This window comes from Oncorhynchus nerka, linkage group LG25 (genome assembly GCF_034236695.1).
Source record: "Oncorhynchus nerka isolate Pitt River linkage group LG25, Oner_Uvic_2.0, whole genome shotgun sequence".
NCBI lineage: Eukaryota > Metazoa > Chordata > Actinopteri > Salmoniformes > Salmonidae > Oncorhynchus > Oncorhynchus nerka.
The window spans coordinates 50,415,035-50,434,660 of record NC_088420.1 but is presented as its reverse complement, the minus strand read 5'-3'; the positions used below and the strand labels follow the sequence as shown (position 1 = coordinate 50,434,660).

Genomic DNA, 19,626 nt, shown 5'->3' with positions numbered 1-19,626 from the left:
CTCTCAATCATGTCTGGTTGTGATACAACCTGGACTTGAACCACGGTCTGTGGTGAAGCCTGCAGTATTGCAATGCCTTAGACCATTGCGCCACTCAGGAGGCCCCAAATAAAGCTATTCCCACTCACATTGGAGCACAACTCATGAGCCCACCTCCTGCACTGCTCACACCTAATCCAGTCTCCACCTGTGGCTAAAAACAGGGGGAGAGATACCAATTGAAAAGCTCTCTCTTAAAAATGTAGATAGCTACCTAGCTATATGACATAAAATGCTGTGTAAAATAGTTTAAAGGTTCTAAAGTTGCATTAACTTTAAAGCTATCGGTCACCAATTTAAACATTTACAACTGAAATGCAAGTTACATTATCTTTTTTAATGTATTTTACCTCAGATGATCTCGTAGTAAGGTTAGTAGCTAGTACTCCTAGCAGCTTATGCTAACTAGCTAGCATTTACTGCTAGTGAAGTTGCTAGCTAGCAAGTTAGCATAAACTAGCGTTAACTGGGCTAGTCATGGGGAGCGGGGGTGAGTTGCCCCCAACACACTCATCCAACTTGTACTACTCTCTAAACAAGTGGATTATTTATCTTAAGGCCTTCCTACTTGTACATATGTATTAAAATATATAGATATAACTTCACTGGAATATATCTACATCTTTTTCAAAATGTATATATATTTTTTTCGATTAATTTACCACAAAGGATTTTGTCACAGACAGGGAAAGTGTTGAGAAAATAATTTGGTGACATCTTGTGTTCTTTATGTGAACTACAGGGAGGGGGGCAGTTGCCCCAGGAGGCTCGTTACCGCCTACTACCCTAACTATCATGAATTTTTAAATAAAAAAGGCCCTATGTCCTTTATTTTTTTATAGATAAATCATAGGGTTCATTCTCGTTCCATATGAGGCTTATAATGACTGTTAAATGATCATAAGCATCTAATTAGGCTCAGTGCTTCTTTTTTTTGTCCTGTGTTTTGGTCTTCCAAGAAATAGGACACTAATTGCCAAGGCGCACACTGGAACACAACAATTATTTTGAATAAATTCAGTCATTAAATTCAAAACCGTTTGGTGTCTTACAGCCCAAATTCACTTTCACTAAAGAATGATACTCTAACCGCACATTTGAAATCAAGCTGAAAACGATTTTCCAGAAAGTTACTTCTTGGATAAGAGATAAGAGATAAGAGCGCCAAGGCCAGAGCTGCACATTATTTTCAGCGGGACCATCGACATCAAACGTGATCGCTCAGATCAACAGTTTTAACACACCAGTTCAAATGCTCGGATATGAAACCTGTCTGATTTCCAATGAGAAAAACTGATTGGTACAGATGACAAAGCCTATTGTGCTCATAATATCCTACTGAATATGCTACAAAAAAAAATAAACAAGAGAAAAAGGTCATACAAAAAAATATAATACAGTCGGCTGATAATAATCATCACAAAAACAATAATAATTATGATCATCATCATACCATAATAATAATACTAATACCCTAATAATAAAACAATAGCCTAACTACAACAATATTTTGAAAACAAGTGAATGCGGATAATATTTATAATTATGACATTTTACAATCAACTTTTGTGGTCATGTAAATTGTCTCACATTGCAACGCATCCTAATAGAAATGAGGCAATCACTATAATATCCTAGTTCCTCTAACAAGTCCGAAACTAACGACATTATGCAGTTAGGTGCTCAAATTAATTGAAAATATTTTTTTATTTTTATAAACCCTCTATTCACAGACTAACGTTGTTTTGGAGTCCTTTAAAAATAACATGTTTTATTAGTTTGTGTGTGCTGCCACCATTATCACAGTGAAAGTTTTACCAGAGTGGTAAGTATATGTAAAACGGATGACTACACTTTCTTTGTTATAGGACATTGTCTAGTCTTTGCTTATGAAGTCTAATCCAATCATAAATTGTTTATTCGGACCAATCAGGAGGCACTGAATTTCCCCTGAAAGAAATTCACGTCGAGAACTTTGTTTAACTTCATTGTTAGGCTGTCAGTTTCGAAAGGGCTTTGGTAAAGGTCCACTATAAAACCCTTCCTCTAAAGGGAAGGGCCAGAAGAGAACTGTGAGTCTTTCCACTTGGATCCTATAGGCGAGGGGAAACTCCTTTAGTGAGAAAGGGCTCTTTACAATTACTTTTCCTTTACCCATCCAAACTGAGCAATGATGTTCCCTAATGCACTTGCGCCTCCCGCTATATGCCCAAGTCTTCTTCGACCGCCGGTGGGTCTCTCTCTGCCCCAGTCCTTGCATTCAGCTTTCCCCGCCCACTCGAGCTTTTTGGTGGAGGACCTGTTGCGGATCAGTCGGCCGGTGAGCTACTTCCACCGGACGATTCCCTCACCCAGCGTGTCTCCCCTGGCATCAGGAGCCACCACGCTGACCTGCAGTCGTTACACTCACCAAGCTGTCATCTCCACTTTAGCACAGACAAGGACGGGTTCTCCTCAGACCGCACTCTCCATCAACCACGACCCTAACTATCTGAAGTTTGGAGTTAATGCCATCCTAGCACCATCAACGAGAAACGGTAAGATTATTGCGAAAGTATAGGCTAATGTAAAAATGGTTAAGAGTGAATTTAGCCTACAAACAGGCGAGCTGCTTTGAATTTATGCAAATGCATGGAGATTATGTATATTTTGTCTACATGATTTAACGAAACGAAATGACAGACAATTAATGTAAATGTTTCTTTCATTTTGAATCACAGCATCGTCTCCACGTTTAATGCATCATGCTATGCACGCAAAAGCCTTCCCTCTGCCATATTTTGACTGTTCGTTTCATCCCTTCATCAGAGCATCATATTTTCCAGGTAAATCCACTTAACCCTGTCATGCCCATGTATTCAGCTGATGTTGTTGAACCTAATAACAATCTGCCTTTATTAGTTGAACCTAAGGAGAATACAATCATTAGTTCAGAGGTTGGGAGCCGTAGAACTCCGTGGAATCAGTCTCGCCAATTTGATGCCCTATTTAGCAGTGCTGACATTTTGCATCAGTCCCCCTAATCTACAAATTAGCCGCAATTGTCATGGTCTAAATTTGAGGCGGATCCCCTCTCACAAGGAAGCTGCTGGCGTCTCTTCATTGCTTCTTTTTCCCACCGAGCCAGTGAATTTAGCTACTGATAACTCACAAAGCTTTCAGCACCATGACCAATTGGCCAGCTCCCTCCGGGAAGCCACACTTGACTTAAACATGCTGTTGATAGGCATTTACCAGTCATGGACTAATTCCCCATTAGAGGCTATTCACTATTTCAATATTCTCACAAGACCACATAGAGTGTTATGCATGTTTATGCATAGTGCTGTTGTGAGAAATCTAAAGTTAGCAAACAGTAAATGGCACAGGATCCTGGAGTAATGTAGTTCAAATATAATGACGGGCTAGCTAATGCTACAATGCTAGGTGTTATATATTTCAAGATTAAGAATAGCTATAGTGAATTCACACATCCTTTGGCTTTTGAATAGTCAAGAATAAAGATAGTGATACGAAGAATCTAAAATGGCTACGCTATAAGGTACAGATCTGTGTTAAGAAGACTTCTTTTGAGAGCAATAAAACAACTTCAGCCTTATGACTAGCTTTTTGTGTTGATTTGATGACAATGATGGGACAAAAATAGGGCCCAGCCATCACTAGGCTATTCTCCTGGACCCAATTTCCTAAAAGCATTTTTAAGGCTTAGTTCATCGTTAGAACCTTTGTAGGAGCATCGCTAAGGGCTATATTCAATCCGTATCACAGAAGTTAAGCGTTACAGCGTGATTGAAATGTAATGGCAATGTTCCCGTGTTGGCTGAGACAGCATTCACGGTAAAAGCTGCATATGTCGGCTCAATAGGAAATTACTTTTAAATGTAGCCCATGATATCTGAGCCCTAAATATCTGAGCTGTTTCCCCAAAACCACCGTTATAGGCCTACTACAGTTGCAATTGAAAACGCTCGTTATTTGCCGACTGCATCAGACCATGTAGAACAGCCAAGAGCGTCTTTAGATGCTTTTTGCCCTTCGCGTCACTTCATATACAGCGGATTCCCAATAAACATATCAAGATGTGTAGGCCCTACAGTATCTGTCTCTCTGTGACCACCGATAACTTCAGAACGATGTTGCCTACAATTACAAATTAGCCAATGTCTTTGCAGTTGTTACAAACACGCGTAGGATAAAAATAGACTTAAAATGAAAACAGAGGGGACTGCATTCAAATATAAAACAGTAGGCTACATAGGCCTATTTTTTTCCCAATAGTTGACTTTTGAAATCAATATCATGTTCAATCTATTTAGTTATATTTTGGCAATTGTAGGCTACTGTATCATAGACTATGTAAATATCTGCCTCAATATATTTAATGATGTGTAACAACATGTGCGCAATTATGTGCCAAATCTGTGATTTAAGCTAGTGCTTTATTAGAGGGTAAGCCATTGGAATCGCTATTGGGAAACCGGGGCCAGATGATCTAGGCATGCGGTTGTGTTTAGTTTGAAAGTTTAAATCTCTTTTGTGGCAGTAATATATGGCTTTAGTGTCCTGTCCTAAGCCTTTTTCAGTTAGTTCATTACTACACAATTACCGTTCACGCTTCATCAGCCCCTCTCCTCTATCTTTCATTGGGGTTTTCGAAAGGGATATGCCTTTTTACCATACCAATGCTATAAGGGACCAATCAATGTGCTAATTAGCTGATTCGTGCCAATTCATTCAGGCGGACTGCATTTAAGAACTTAAGAACAAAAAACCCGTCAATATTTATAGACTTCGAGAGACTTTGCTTTAGACTACGAAAGAATTCGCTTTTATGCACGTTTATCCCCTCCACCCACTCCCTGAGTGGCTAGGCTACTTTGTTAAGCAAGGCTTACTTTGTTAGCCTATGTGTGCATTTCCTGGAATGACACGACGCAAAGCTAATGGTATGTTTTTTTCTTTTAGCATCCTCTTCAGTGGTTCCTATCCCCGGTACATTTTCATGGCCGCTGGCTGCAAGAGGAAAGCCCAGGAGGGGGATGCTACGACGAGCAGTGTTCTCTGATGTCCAGCGCAAAGCCCTGGAGAAAATGTTTCAGAAACAGAAATACATCAGCAAACCAGACAGAAAGAAGTTGGCTGCAAAACTTGGGCTTAAAGACTCACAGGTAAAAATAATAAAACAAAAATACAAAAACAACCAGTAGCCTAAGTGAATAAGACCCACATCAATGTAAAATATTCATGTTATGTATATTTGGATTACTGGCATGTTATAATATTATTAGAATAAACCATGACTAGATAGCCTTATAATATTTAATGTATTTTTCAAGGTGAAAATCTGGTTCCAAAACCGAAGAATGAAATGGCGTAATTGCAAAGAGAGGGAGTTGTTGTCGTCCGGAGGTTGCCGGGAGCAAACCCTTCCGACTAAAATGAACCCCCACCCGGACCTCAGTGACGTCGGGAAGAAGTCTTGCGAGGAGGAGGTAGACGCGTACAGCCCGCGCGCGGCCTTCTGCCGCTCTCCATCAGAGCGCGAACTTTTGAACAGTGTGGAGTCGCATCTCTCTTCGCCTTGCAACTCCAGCAAGCACTCCGACTTTTCAGAATCAGAGGAGGAAGAGATTACAGTGTCTTAATTATGAATAATACACACGTTATGTTTGTATAAAGTTGTTGGATCACATACATTGTTGCATATATTGTATATATAGACATTATTACCCAAATTAGATCCACACATCCTTTGATTTGAGTATATTATTTGTCCGTGATATTACCAATTCACCTATCTCTATACATACATGTAGGGGCCATATTGGTTGTGGTAGATATTTCAGTGCTTATTAAGGGATTCACCTAGTAAATTAGATGTATTCTTGCAGCTTTTGCTATTTGTACCATATTTTGTAAGGGCCACTTTTATATCAAGAGGATTATACCTGATTTAAAGGCTTATATTAGATGCATTGCTTTTAATCTATGTAGATGTTAAATCTATAACTTAAAAATAAATATATTATTTGTATGCTTTGTTTAAATGTTGTACTTTGAGAGTATTTTTTCAAATAAAACTAAAATGTAAAGAACAACTGCTGCTTTCTTGACAATGGTACAACAAACAGAATAACACTTAAATAGTTTCATTATATTCCCACTATAACAAGTAAACAATGTTTGATAAGGCTTGTCACTGCTTTTTTTGCTTTTCTTATAAGAAAGACAAGCGTGTCAGAGAGAGTGCAGTGTCTTCTATTGCCTTAGAAATGAGAATGAAAAACTCTCCATCTGGGTTTTACACACTTCTACAGGTATTTTCATTTAACTAGGCAAGTCAGTTAAGAACAAATTCTTAATTTCAATGACAGACTAAGAACAAACAGTGGGTTAAATGCCTTGTTCAGGGGCAGAATGACAGATTTGTACCTTGTCAGCTCAGGGATTTGATCTTGCAACCTTTCAGTTACTAGTCCAACACTCTAACTACTAGACTACCTGCCACCCCAGTATAGGGCTATACACCAGGACGTCAGTCACATAGGTAGCCTAAATAATAACAGCCCATTACATTATTTCCAACAATGCTACTGAGTTGAGACAATTGAAATGAGTTCAACACACTGAACATAGCTGAACAATATTTAAAACCACGTGAGGTCAAATAAAACTTTAACCATTTAAAACAACTTAATAAATAAACACTGGTTTATTGATTTCTCTATGAATAAAAAATATGAAAGATTGAAAGTACCGTGTTGTGACCAGATTTATTCTCACAGTCTCAAAGTTGTTCACTCTTATAGAAAAAGGAACAACCCGTGGAGGAAACCTAACTGTAGGCCTACACACATTACTCTGTAGTTTAGTAAAAGATGTACAGAAAATGTTTTGAAAACGTGGGATTCATAATCAAATATATACATCTTCACATTACAAAATAAAAATGTGCATAAACAAAATTCAAACAACTCAACAATTATCAACCACTAGATTCAATAGCATACCTTTCACATCATTCCAACATCCTAACTGTGTGGGACCAAGAAAAGACAAAACGACCACTTTGATTTGTGCTTGCACCATCCTTTACAGTCCAGCAAGATATGCTAGTGAAAATTCCAACCTTGCAAAATATTCACAGATCAATGTACCTGCAATACAAATCTTGACAATACTTAAAAATACAAGTAAACTGTTTTGGTTTCAGTCGAAAGTTCCAAATGAATGTTGAAAATAATTTGTTACTAAGAACACTCATGGGATGAATAGCAACAACACTGACAGATAATGGGGACATTGTGAGGGGGAGCAACCAAAGTGGTACCTCGTAGTAGAGTAAGCTGCTCTGAGAATACTCCATTTTATGAGGGAATAAAGCCTAGTTACTCCAATACAGCAACTCTGAGGATCCCATTAACGCCTCCGTCTCAAAGCCATGCAGTCGCTCTGATCCTTTTCTAGCCAGAGACCTTTGAGATGTGGGTCTACATGTCCAATGCGCCTCTATACAGGGAAACACCGTGTTGGAACATTTCATGCAGGGATGGAGCTCTGTCTAGAGCTGAACAAAAGACAAACAAGTGCTTTTGGGATACTGTTTGAAATGCTCACGAGGTGTAACGTTCTCATCTTCCTCAGGAGAGCACCAACAATCCGAAAAGTACCTTCTCGCTACCAGCTAGCTGCACATAAACGATGTGGAGTCATTTTCATCAAAGTACGAGCAAGTTAGCAGCCCCTAAACTCTGCACCGCCTCTATAGAAATCAAGTATATCAAAGGCATTGTCAATGCATGTGACCACCGTTGTTAATAAAGGCAGCAAGGCATCATTTGAAAGTTAAGCACCAAAAAGATGTCTCTTCACTAAGAAAATGCACACAGGTCAAGCTCTGTGAAGCTGAGTGACCGTATGTACAGTTTTTGCTACTCAGTTTGGACCACATAGCTATAGCCTAGATTAGGTCACAGTCAAGGCAACTGGTTTGATGTCTCATAAACTACGTCATTCATTCTATATGGCTGTGTCTTTGTCTGTGACTGTAAACAGACTCCTAATAAACACTGAACACAGTAGAAATACTGAGGTGAATTTATTCAGGCTATTGAACTTCGACTGGCATTTCCATCTCGGGTTACCTGCACCCAGTACATCTATTTATTCTCTTATGTATCAGTACACAGTGTAAATAGTGAGTTCCAACTGGTATATAAGATGCTCTGACTGCCTAAAGACATGAAATCGCAGAGGTCAAATTTGAACTTGAAATACATGACCGAACATTGAACCTCATATCAATGGATGATTAACGCAAAAGGTATGTTCATTTAGGATGTGTCCCAGAGTGAGTACTAGCTGACAGAGGGAGACTCATAGTGTGTACTCCCGTGGTGAGTCCAGCATGTTGTCTTCATGGGGATCCTGGTTGCTGTTGGAGTCGCTGTCATAACTCTGAGTGCTGCCGGAGCAGTGGGCTGCCTCCTTCAACCTCATCAGCATGTTCATCTGTGGAGATGTATAGAGGTCAGAGGTCAGATAGCTTGTCACCTACATAGAGACACTCATGCTAAACATAAAGCCGCAGATAGTCTGTCAATAAGGTGCTTTTAAAGAGTATGTTCTTGGATACAAATATCAAGTCAAACCTTTGCTCATACAGACCATCATCACATACAGGATTATTGTGTAATGCCATACCAAACATACTTTCTTGATTATTTCCAAGTCCAACTATTTAGGTTAAAGGTTGTCAGAAAAGTTAACAGGAGGTGTAAGACTTGTATCAACGTACCAGGGGGTCTCTGTCTGTGCATCCCTGGGGAAGCTGTTTTCTGGGACAGCCATCTTTGGAGATGGAGTATCCATCGAAGCCCACGTCCTCTGGCCGGAGCTGCAGCAGCTGGGGCCATTCGTGCTGCAGGGGGCTGGCTGCCCAGGGGTAGCTCTCCATCACCCACCGTGCTGGATCCTCCCAAGGAGCTCTCCTCCCATACATCTGGAGGATGGACAGACTCATAATAACTGCTCAGTGATTTGCATTAAGAACAGTAAATGTGTGTCAGCTTATTATAAACAGTGCCTTCAGAAAGTATTCACACCCCTTGACTTTTTGTTGTGTTACAAAGTGGGATTAAAATGGATTTCATTGTCAGCTTTTGACAGCAATCTGCACAAAATACTCTGTAATGTCAAAGTGGAAGAAAAATCAGAACATCTGTAAAAAATGTTAAATAAAACAGTAATATATCTTGATTAGATAAGTATTCAACCACCTGAGTCAATACATGTTAGAATCACCTTTGGCAGTGTGCCTTTCTGGGTAAGTCTCTAAGAGCTTTCACAAGTGGATTATGCAACATTTGCCCATTATTATTTTCTAAATTCTTCTAACTCTGTCAAATTGGTTGTTGATCATTGCTAGACAACCATTTTCAGGTCATGCCATAGATTGTCGAACAGATTTAAGTCAAAATTGTAACTTGGCCACCCAGGAACATTCACTGTCTTCTTGGTAAGCAACTCCAGTTTGGCCTTGTGTTTTAGGTTGTTGTCCTGCTGAAAGTTGAATTCCTCTCCCATTGTCTGGTGGAAAGTAGACTGAAACAGGTTTTCCTCTAGGATTTGTAGGGAATTTCCTCCCGAGTCTGTAGGGGAGTTGCAGTGATGGGACAACCAACCATTGGATATTACAAAATTAGGGAGAAAAAGGGGGTAAAAGTACAAAAATGAAAGAAAAAAAAACTTGCCCTTTGTATTCAGGAAAATAAGTTAATTCCTTTGGAACATATTTTGCAGTATCACTTTAGTGCCTTGTTGCAAACATGATGTATGTTTTGGAATATTTGATTCTGTACAGGCTTCCTTCTTTTCACTGTCATTTAGGTTAGTATTGTGGAGTAAATACAGTGTTGTAGATCAATCCTCAGTTTTCTCCCATCACAGCCATTAAACTCTGTAACTGTTTTAAAGTCACCATTGGCCTCATGGTGAAATCCCTGAGTGGTTTGCTTCCTCTCCGGCAACTGAGTTAGGAAGGACGCCTGTATCTTTGTAGTGCCTGGGTGTATTGATACACCATCCAAAGTGTAATTAATAACTTCACCATGCTCAAAGGGATATTCAATGTCTTCTTTAAAAAAATGTATCTACCAATAGGTACCCTTCTTTTGTGAGGGATTGGAAAACCTCCCTGGTCTTTGTGGTTGAATCTGTGTTTGAAATTCACTGCTCAACTGAGGGACATTACAGATAACATTTCAGCTTTTCATTTTGAATTCATTTGTAAGCATTTTGAAAAACAGAATGGGGTATTGTGTGTAGACCAATGACAAAAACATCTACATTGAATCCATTTTAAATTCAGGCTGTAACACAACAAAATGTGGAAAAAGTCAAGGGGTGTGAATACTTTCTGAAGGCACTGTACGTACTCTACGTAGTATCTCTCTGTGTCCGTGCGTTAGTTTACGAGCCATTATTAAAAGGGATAGAGCTACTACAAATGTAAATTGATGCCACATTTCAAACGTTATGTCATTGTACCTGCAGCCCCTCTCGGACAGCCTCCAGCATGTAGGGAATGATGGAATAGTTCCACAGATCTGTGAACCACACTCTGGATCCCTCCACATCCATGGGACAAGACAGGAAGAGGCGGGGCCCTGGGAGGAAGAGAGACAGACATATGTCAACAAAACATCCCTTTCATTCCATAGAACCTTCAATCTTGTCCCTTATATATATTCTTTATTGACAAATCTCAAATATACAATTGAAAAGTATGTGTTCATTCAAGTATAGTCTATTAATCTATTTCTTAAATCATAATGTAAAAAAACATGGTAATGTATTAACAAAAGGAGAAAATAAGAAGATGAATGTGATTTCCTTTGAATCTTACCGATGGTGACATCCGAGGAGCTGTGGGACTCTAGGAAGCGGTTGAGGTGATGCCAGACAGTAGGGATCCACTCGATGATCCTCACCAACTCAGCGTTGCGCTGCCGGCTGCTGATCTCTGTCTCCATCAGCCTCCTCCTCAGGAACCGACCCAGGAAGCCCTTCACTGGCTCAGTGTGGTTGGCACACAGCACCCACCTAGACAGGACACACAGGAAACAGACAACAGCAGAGAGGGTTATCAGTTACTGTTCAAACAGACCTCAAACGAGGGTTAGGCAGAGGACATATCACTATTTAAATACCGCCCTCTTGTGGCGGCTACATAACACAGCAATTACATTTTACATTTCAGAATAGAGATGACATCAAATAACATTATCTTGTAACTGAAAAAAAGACAGTAACACATTATAGATATGATGTACCTGAAGTTATGATGTAGCTGCAGGTTGGGAGTGGATGATGTAGCCTGGTTCATTGTTCCAATGATATAAGGACTGGGAACAAACATGGCAATACATTTAAAATTAAGAACAAGCAAATAAACACTGTGTGAGTGTGTGCATGCGAGCCTGTGTGTGTGTGCGCCTGTGTGTGTGTGTGTCTGTATGTGTGTGTGTGTGTGTGTATGTGTACTGACCACCGATGGTGCTTGCAGCTGAGCAGGCCATTGAAGACCTCTCCTAGAGAGCTGACGTTGTGCAGGTTGTCCAGTACTACCACCAGGGGCATGTCTACCCCATGACTCGTACTGTTGCAATGGTCAGCCAGGTTAGACAGGTACTGACGCAGCTCCTGGACACCAGAGAGAAGAGTTTACAAAGACAGTACAGTTAATCATTTCACATGAACCACAAAATGATTCCCCATACAGCCTCTAAAATACCACAGTACATTACTAATGACATATCAAGCATTTCATCTATAGAGGGGTTGCAGGTGCTTCACAAATCACCGAGCAATCACACCAGGCTCCATGCTGGAAGACCAAAGTCAGTCTGCTGGAACTTTGGTGCCCTGTGTGTCCTCCAATCTTCCACATGGCTGGCTGTAGTGATGGGAAACCGAGGCTTTGTGAACCCTTTGGGGCTTTCATGAAATTCCAATAGTGTGCAACTGCAGCCCGCAATTTGGGGTGTTCCTGCATGTGGGCATTCCTGCATCTGCAAGAACGCCTCCCCTCGAGCATCCCATTGGTTTCTTCATGAATACCTCCACCCCCCTTGAGTATCCCATTGGTTCCTGCATGAACTCTTACTAGTTAGATAGCACACAGTGTCACCCCCGGCTCCCGCCTGCTGTGTACCAAAGTCCTCCTTAGGACTAGCTGGCTAAGCTAGCACACAGTGTCCTTTTCTCCCACCTGCCGAACAGCTGTTCTCGCCGTCGTTAACAGAAGTGCTGGAAAACATGTGAACGACACTGTCTACCGGTGTACGGCTAGCTAGCTTCTTAAGGATCGGACCCTTTTTTAAAAAAAATTTTCGCCTAAAATGACATACCCAAATCTAACTGCCTGTAGGTCAGGACCTGAAGCAAGGAAATGCATATTCTTGATACCATTTGAAAGGAAACCCTTTGAAGTTTGTGGGAATTTGAAATTAATGTAGGAGAATATAACACATTAGATCTGGTAAAATTATTTTTGAAATGCAAGATAAAGGCCACAATGTATTATTCCATTAGGCACAGTTTAGGTTTTGGACACTAAATGGTAGCAGTGTATTTGCAAAGTTTTAGACTGATCCAATGAATCATTGCATTTATGTTCAAAATGTTGTTTCAAGTCTGCCCAAATGTGCCTAATTAGTTTATTAATACAGTTTCAAGTTCATAACTGTGCACTGTCCTCAAAGAATATCATGGTATTCTTTCACTGTAATAGCTACTGTAAATTGGACAGTGCAGTTAGATTAACAATCATTTAAGCTTTCTGCCCATTTCAGATATGTCTATGTCCTGGGAAATGTCCTTGTTACTTACAACCTTATGCTAATCACATTAGTGCACCTTATGCTAATCACATTAGTGCACGTTAGCTCAACTGTCCCGTGGGGGACACACCGATCCTGCAGAGGCTAGGTACTGCTGTCACCCCAGCCCCTCCTCCTGTGGGGTTGATCGGCTGCTGGCATCCAATGTTATTGTGCATTACAGCCATCTACCTTACCGGAGCGCCCCCGCCTTCTGCCTGTTCTAACAAAAAAATGTACCAATAGAAGTATAAAGAGGAGTTCCTGCAGATGCAGGAATGCCAATATACACAGGAACGCCCCGAAATGTGGGCCGCAATTGCACCCATTTCCCAAATTGTGCCGAATAAACGGTTCATTACTCTGAGCTTTTCTCACAGTGCATATTAGTGACATCTGCTGGTCAGGAATAAATATCAACATGTTTGATGTTTACATAGACTTGTTTTCCCATTGCGCCCATCAATACGTCATGGAGCAATGGATAGGAATACCACATCCAGGTTGACCTTTTTTCTTCCTGGTTCATTATTTAGGATGCTGAAGACGAAAGATTATCATAGGCTAAACTAATAAACTATTATAACAAATTATTATATTTTGTGCCAATGCTGGTGTCCGATCCCAAATCCCCGTCCCTACCTGCTGAGCTACCGTTCAGGTGCTATAAAAGGGAAGAAATGTAACTAAATGTGTAAATAAAGTGTCCAGTAGAGGTCAGTGTTTGAAGGCAACTTTGCATCAAAAAAGCACCGGCACCACAGTGTAATCAGTGGGATCTCAATTTTGCGGAAAAGCATGTGATCAAACGAAGCTTCGGACGTCATTGATCACATGGTAATGTTACTTCGAAACAAGCAACCTCGATTTTTTTGTTACAAACAAAACATTTACAGAAGACGTCGGCTCCATTGCGTGATTTAAGATGTTAAATAAAAAAACTGAACAGCCTATGCTTATTGAAACTCGTCATTTAAAAGGTAGAAATACAATGTCGCCAGTATTTCAATAATAATCTATACAGGGATTTGATCCTGAGCCTCCACAAGGCAAGAGACTCACTCATTGCTCTATGGGCAGATCCACCTGTTAGGTAAGCTAGGCTAGGGGTTAGGGTTAAGTTTAGGCATTAGGTTAGAGGGTTAGGGGAAGGGTTAGCTAACATGGTAAGTAGATAAAAAGTAGTAAGTTGCTATGTAAATAAAATGCTAAAGCTGTCAGTGATGAGATTCGAACTCGCAAACTCTGGAATAACGCCCACTCATTCACCCCGACCAACCACCCTTCTTTCGTTTTTGACTTAAGTAACCATCTGTCGTATTTAGCCATTCCAAACGTAACATATCATACTAAATGGAGTGTCGCGAATTTGAGACCAGGTTGGCTAAGAAGGTGAAATATCTAGTTAAAAAACTAAAAGCTTTCAGCAGAGGTTGGTGCACTCGGTTACGAGTTCCAACACCTGTCAGATGATAGTGTGACGTCCAAAGCTTTGAACGTCATTATCACGTGCTATTGTTACTTTGATCAGAGGAAGAGAGGCCCAACTCCGCGGAAAATCTATCTCCCTCCAACAGGTAAAAAAAAATGTATGGCCTATTTGCTACATGAGGTTTATTTGATGGAATAGAAGTTTCGTAATGCTGAAGTTGTTACGAGTACCGACATAAGTTGGACACCTGACATCCCGGCAACTGTGAGAAAATATCGGAGTTGTCTCTGCATATTCATGACATGAGCCTAGTAGCATAGCATCTCTCGCTATTGAATACAGACGGTTGACGGTATTACAATAATGAGATGCATCCACCAATCCAAAGAAAGGACAGGCAGGAGCTAAACAGCCCACAGTGCCGCTTTGCAGACAACGACTTCCATTGTTAGGGCGGAGAGACATGCATCTTGTCAGGAAATCCATCATCTTTGCTTTGATACAAGCATTGATATGTTGTGTCGAATCAGTATGCTTTGAAAATGGCATCAGAGCTCCGGTATCAATCATCCCATCACTAGCTGGCTGCATTTTGCTACCACCAAAAACATCGGGAAGATTTCCCATTATTTTGTTTTTCTTAGGACCCAGAAAATGGAGGTAGTGGGAGAACATATTTATATTTACAAGATCATAAATACATTTATACAATTATCAAAAACAATATATTATTAGCTAGCTAGCTTGCTACAGTAACTTCATGTTAGTGTGCAGGCTAAAGTTAACCCAAATGAGCCTCTAATGTAATGTTATCTAGTGTCACACCCTGATCTGTTTCACCTGTCTTTGTGCTTGTCTCCACCTCCCTCCAGTTGTCACCCATCTTCCCCATTTATCCCCAGCATATTTATACCTGTGTTCTCCGATTGTCTGTTGCCAGTTCATTTTGTTTCGTGAAACACACCAACATTTTCCCCCTTGCTCCTGTCTGTTCTAGTTCCTGTTTCCCGGTTTTGACGTTTCTGCCTGCCCCGACCCTGAGACTGCCTGCCGTTCTATACCTTGCCCCACCACACTGGATTACTGACCTCTGCCTGCCTCTGACCTGTTATTTTGCCTGCCCCTGTATTAGTAATACACTTTTGTTACTTCAACACTGTCTGCATCTGGATCTTACCTGAAACGTGATACCTAGCTAGCTAGCCAACTTTACATACGGTATAACTAGTTAAGTGAAAAAATATACCACCCGCGAGCTAACTCCCGAGTGGCGCAGTGGTCTAAGACACTGAATTTCAGCGCAATAAGCGCCACTGCAGTACCTCGTTCAAATCCAAGCTGCATCACATCCGGCAGTGATTGGGAGTCCCATAAGGCGGCGCACAATTGGCCCAGGGTCGCCAGGGTAGGCTGTCATTGTAAATAAGAATTTGTTCTTAACTAATTTGGCTAGTTAAATAAAAACTTCATATTAGCTAGATATCTTGATGTATGTATCATTGAAAACTAAAAACTCAAAATGCATTTGTAGCTAGGTAGCTAACAGTCATGGACGGTGAAAAGATTAACTTTAGCAGCTCCAGCTGTCAGAGAATGGAGAGAGTAGGCTACTCTGGATAGGGCAAGTACCTTTGTGGGAGGACATTATGAAAAGATTCTCCAGTACCAGTCCCTAGAGGGGAAAACAGAGATATACATATAGCAAACAGGTCAGGGAAAAAGTTGTGTAGAAGTACAGATCAGGGTTGGGTTATAAAAAAATATCAGAAACTTTGAACATCCCACGGCGCACCATTAAATCCATTATTAAAAAATTGAAAGAATATGGCAGCACAACAAACCTGCCAAGAGAGGGCCACCCACCAAAACTCATGGATCAGGCAAGGAGGGCATTAATCAGAGAGGCAACAAAGAGACCAAAGATAATCCTGAAGAAGCTGCAAAGCTCCACAGCGGAGATTGGAGTATCTGTCCACAAGACCACCATAAGCCGTACACTCCACAGAGCTGGGCTTTACGGAAGAGTGGCCAGAAAAAAGCCATTGCTTAAAGAAAGGAAATAAGCAAACATGTTTGGTGTTTGCCAAAATGCACGTGGGAGACTCCCCAAACATATGGAAGAAGGTACTCTGATCAGATGAGACTAAAATGAAGCTTTTTGGCCATCATGGAAAACTATGTCTGGCGCAAACCCAACACCCCTCATCACCCTGGGAAACCAGTTTCATTCTTCCAGAGATTTGAGACTGGGATGGATGTTCACCTTCCAACAGGACAATGACCCTAAGCATAACGCTAAAGCAATACTCTAGTGGTTTAAGGAGAAACATTTAAATGGCTTAGAATGGCCTAGTCAAAGCCCAGACCTCAATCCAATTGAAAATCTGTGGTATGACTTAAATATTGCTGTACACCAGCAGAACCCATCCAACTTAAAGGAGCTGTAGCAGTTTTGCCTTGAAGAATGGGCAGAAATCCCAGTGGCTAGACGTGCCAAGCTTATAGAGACATACCCCAAGAGACTTGCAGCTGTAATTGCTGCAAAAGGTGTCTCTACAAAGTATTGACTTAGGTTGTGAATAGTTATGTACCCTCAAGTTCTGTTTTTTGTCTTATTTCTTGTTAGTTTCGCAATAAAAAATATTTTTCATCTTCAAAGTGGTACGCATGTTGTGTAAATCAAATGATACAACCCCCCATCCATTTTAATTCCAGGTTGTAAGGCAACAAAATAGGAAAAATGCCAAGGGGGTGAATACTTTCGCAAGCCACTGTACATCCTTCTATACCATGGTTTATATGTGTACCTATGTTAGCAAAAATACAGTTTAAAAGCTACGCACAATGTATAAACCTATTACAACTGGAGCAGACCAAACCTGCTGGGTTTGTAAACGTTAGACATTTTAGTAAGAAGTAGAGTATTACTACAAAAGCAAAAAAAAAGTAAATACCAGAGATGGCGAACCTCGCTCCACTGATCATTGATCATTGATCTATCTACGTCATATGTCACCTGGCAACACTCTGTTCCAATTACTGTATCCTCCAACAGTTCCAATTTGCAATGTAAAGGGGAATAAGCATTTCCGTTTGTGAATCTCCTCTCTCATATATTTCCATATCGGTTACATTTTGACACCTCCACTATCATACAGAAAGTATCCCTTGGTAAAGGTTCTTTCCTACATTCAACATATTAATCATGATAGTGTTTGACAGACCTTGCTGGACTTGTGGTCTACGTTGAACGTGGCAATGGTCCCGTCGGTGACCTCTCTCCCTTCCCTCAGCACTATGTGTTCGGCCAATCGGCTGGCCAGGAAACTCTTCCCGGTGCCACTGGGGCCAGACAGGATGATCCGACGGTGCTCATGGAGCTGGGACACGTAGCGCTGCAGCAGGGGTTTGGGGATCAGCGTCTCAAACACCAAGTCGTCTTGGCTGTGCTCACACACACCTGCAGGCAGGGGGCAGCAGAGGACACATACATTAAAGGATAGGTTCACTGGTGTTGTTATTGACTGATCCAGACCGCTTTGAATTACAGGGTTCAAATTTATTTAAATATTGACTGCCAGCAAAAACAACGCGAGTGGTAGAGGTATAGTTCTAATTTTCCAAACTTCCGAGAGGTCCATTCTTGCCCATACCTTTGAGGGAGACAGAGATGGTGTCACTGTCTCCAACGAGGTATCCACAGGGCAGAAGTTCAGGGGTGTCAGTCCCACGTGTGCGATGGATGTCCCCGATGCTATAGCCCAGGACACTGTCTGAGTTTAGACCCAGCTGGCTCACTGGGTCCACGTGGATAATGTACTCCTGCAGGACCAGGGACCAATCAAACATCAGATACAGGACAATGGACCAATCATACATCAGACAAAGGACCACCAACCAATCACATGTCAGATACAAGTGTCACTCTAGTCACTCCTATAACAGGCTGAGTTTTTAGTGTCTGTTGATTTACCTTAAAGAGACGTCTGACCACCCCATCTAGCACATCCCATTTGGTTTTCCCACTGACACCAATGCAACCAATCAGGAACTGGCGAGGTCTACGCTCCTATAAAATATGAGGACGAACTTATCATAAGATCTGATATTAAGGACAAATAAGGTGAAAGGCATACATTTTCTTGGTAGCCATTGTAATTACTGTTGGGTTGGAAGTGTTAGAAGTTTCATACCTCTTTCCACTTGGCATCCTCATCTAGAGTTACGACCACCTTGACGTGTCGTCCTTCTTTCCGTGAGCTACCGTCCCCGTTGTCCTCCAACAACATGTCTACAGAGACAGGGACATAGATATCAGCTACAGCAGACAGGACTACAAACACACACACACACACACACACGGACAGGTGAATGCATGTGCTCGCGCACAAAGACTAACACAGGCGCACGCACGCTCGCTCGCTCACTCACACTCTCTCTCTCTTACCGAGGCTGGTGGACTCTGTTAGAGCGAGGCTATGCTGTGACTGGCCCGCTGAGGGTGAGGCCACTGAGGCCTGTGAGGCTGCTCTGCTGCAGCTGCCCTGACTCTCCATCTTCAGACAATCGTTCTCGGTCTTCAGCTTCTCTATCTCGCCCTGAGGACAGGTTACAACACACAGGGTCAAACACAGCTCACAGCATCGTACGACTTTGTATTTGGCATGCTTTGTGATGGCCAATGACCATGCAAACCTTGACCAGGAAAATGCCAGGTCACTAGGTCAGGGAAACCTCCAGGCCCTCATCATGTTATATCAATGGTCATATGTGGTCCTGTTTCAATCACCCTCACCTGCATGCGGTTCATGGATTCCCTGAGCTGGTCCAGCTGGTGGGCGGAGCTGAGGGCCTCCAGGCGTATGTCAGTCAGCTTCATCTCCTTGTCTCGGAGCTCGCTGCGGAGCGCCATCACAGTCTCCGCCTCGCTGTCTGTGCACTCTGAGATCCTGCACACGAGACAGATGTCTGGTCAGTTCAGGGATAAACAGAATGCTAGTCCTCAAGAGCACATCCCCGAGAAACCTCATGGAGCACAATTATAATTTTCTTACAAAGATTTTTTTTTTTACTCAGTAACATGCTGTACAAATTATTGGTTTGTCACTGCAAAAAAATATTGTCGCTTATTCCAAGTTAATCCAGAGGCACAGAATCACTGTGCGATAGATAGGGGTTCAGGCAATTGTAAACAGGACAAGATCAAGGTCCTGTGAAGGATGTGTGTGATTGGCTCAGAATTCCAGTTGCAATGGCACAACATGGCATGAGTGA

General features: G+C 41.5%; 2 protein-coding genes across 9 annotated transcripts in view; one reads left to right on the top strand and one right to left on the bottom strand.

The window, feature by feature from the left end:
* The first annotated feature begins 1,054 nt into the window (after nucleotides 1-1,054).
* On the top strand, nucleotides 1,055-6,056 carry LOC115108979 (homeobox protein DBX1-B-like). Its single transcript, XM_029633527.2, has 4 exons — nucleotides 1,055-2,576; nucleotides 2,760-2,864; nucleotides 5,005-5,207; nucleotides 5,376-6,056. The coding sequence occupies exons 1-4, from the start codon at nucleotides 2,210-2,212 to the stop codon at nucleotides 5,682-5,684; spliced, it is 984 nt and encodes a 327-aa protein (XP_029489387.1). The 5' UTR covers nucleotides 1,055-2,209; the 3' UTR covers nucleotides 5,685-6,056.
* Nucleotides 6,057-6,793: 737 nt separating this feature from the next.
* Nucleotides 6,794-19,626, bottom strand: part of LOC115109631 (neuron navigator 2-like) — a 110,510-nt gene continuing 97,677 nt past the window's right edge. For all 8 annotated transcript variants that reach the window (XM_029634805.2, XM_029634807.2, XM_065009850.1 and 5 more), the window contains 12 exons: nucleotides 19,148-19,301; nucleotides 18,800-18,950; nucleotides 18,546-18,643; nucleotides 18,326-18,421; nucleotides 18,006-18,174; nucleotides 17,577-17,812; nucleotides 11,588-11,742; nucleotides 11,373-11,444; nucleotides 10,946-11,142; nucleotides 10,588-10,706; nucleotides 8,837-9,040; nucleotides 6,794-8,550 (listed from right to left, as the gene is read on the bottom strand). In XM_029634805.2, the coding sequence (XP_029490665.2) occupies nucleotides 8,416-8,550; nucleotides 8,837-9,040; nucleotides 10,588-10,706; nucleotides 10,946-11,142; nucleotides 11,373-11,444; nucleotides 11,588-11,742; nucleotides 17,577-17,812; nucleotides 18,006-18,174; nucleotides 18,326-18,421; nucleotides 18,546-18,643; nucleotides 18,800-18,950; nucleotides 19,148-19,301 (1,786 nt within the window). In that variant the 3' untranslated portion in view covers nucleotides 6,794-8,415. The remainder of the gene's footprint in view (nucleotides 8,551-8,836; nucleotides 9,041-10,587; nucleotides 10,707-10,945; nucleotides 11,143-11,372; nucleotides 11,445-11,587; nucleotides 11,743-17,576; nucleotides 17,813-18,005; nucleotides 18,175-18,325; nucleotides 18,422-18,545; nucleotides 18,644-18,799; nucleotides 18,951-19,147; nucleotides 19,302-19,626) is intronic.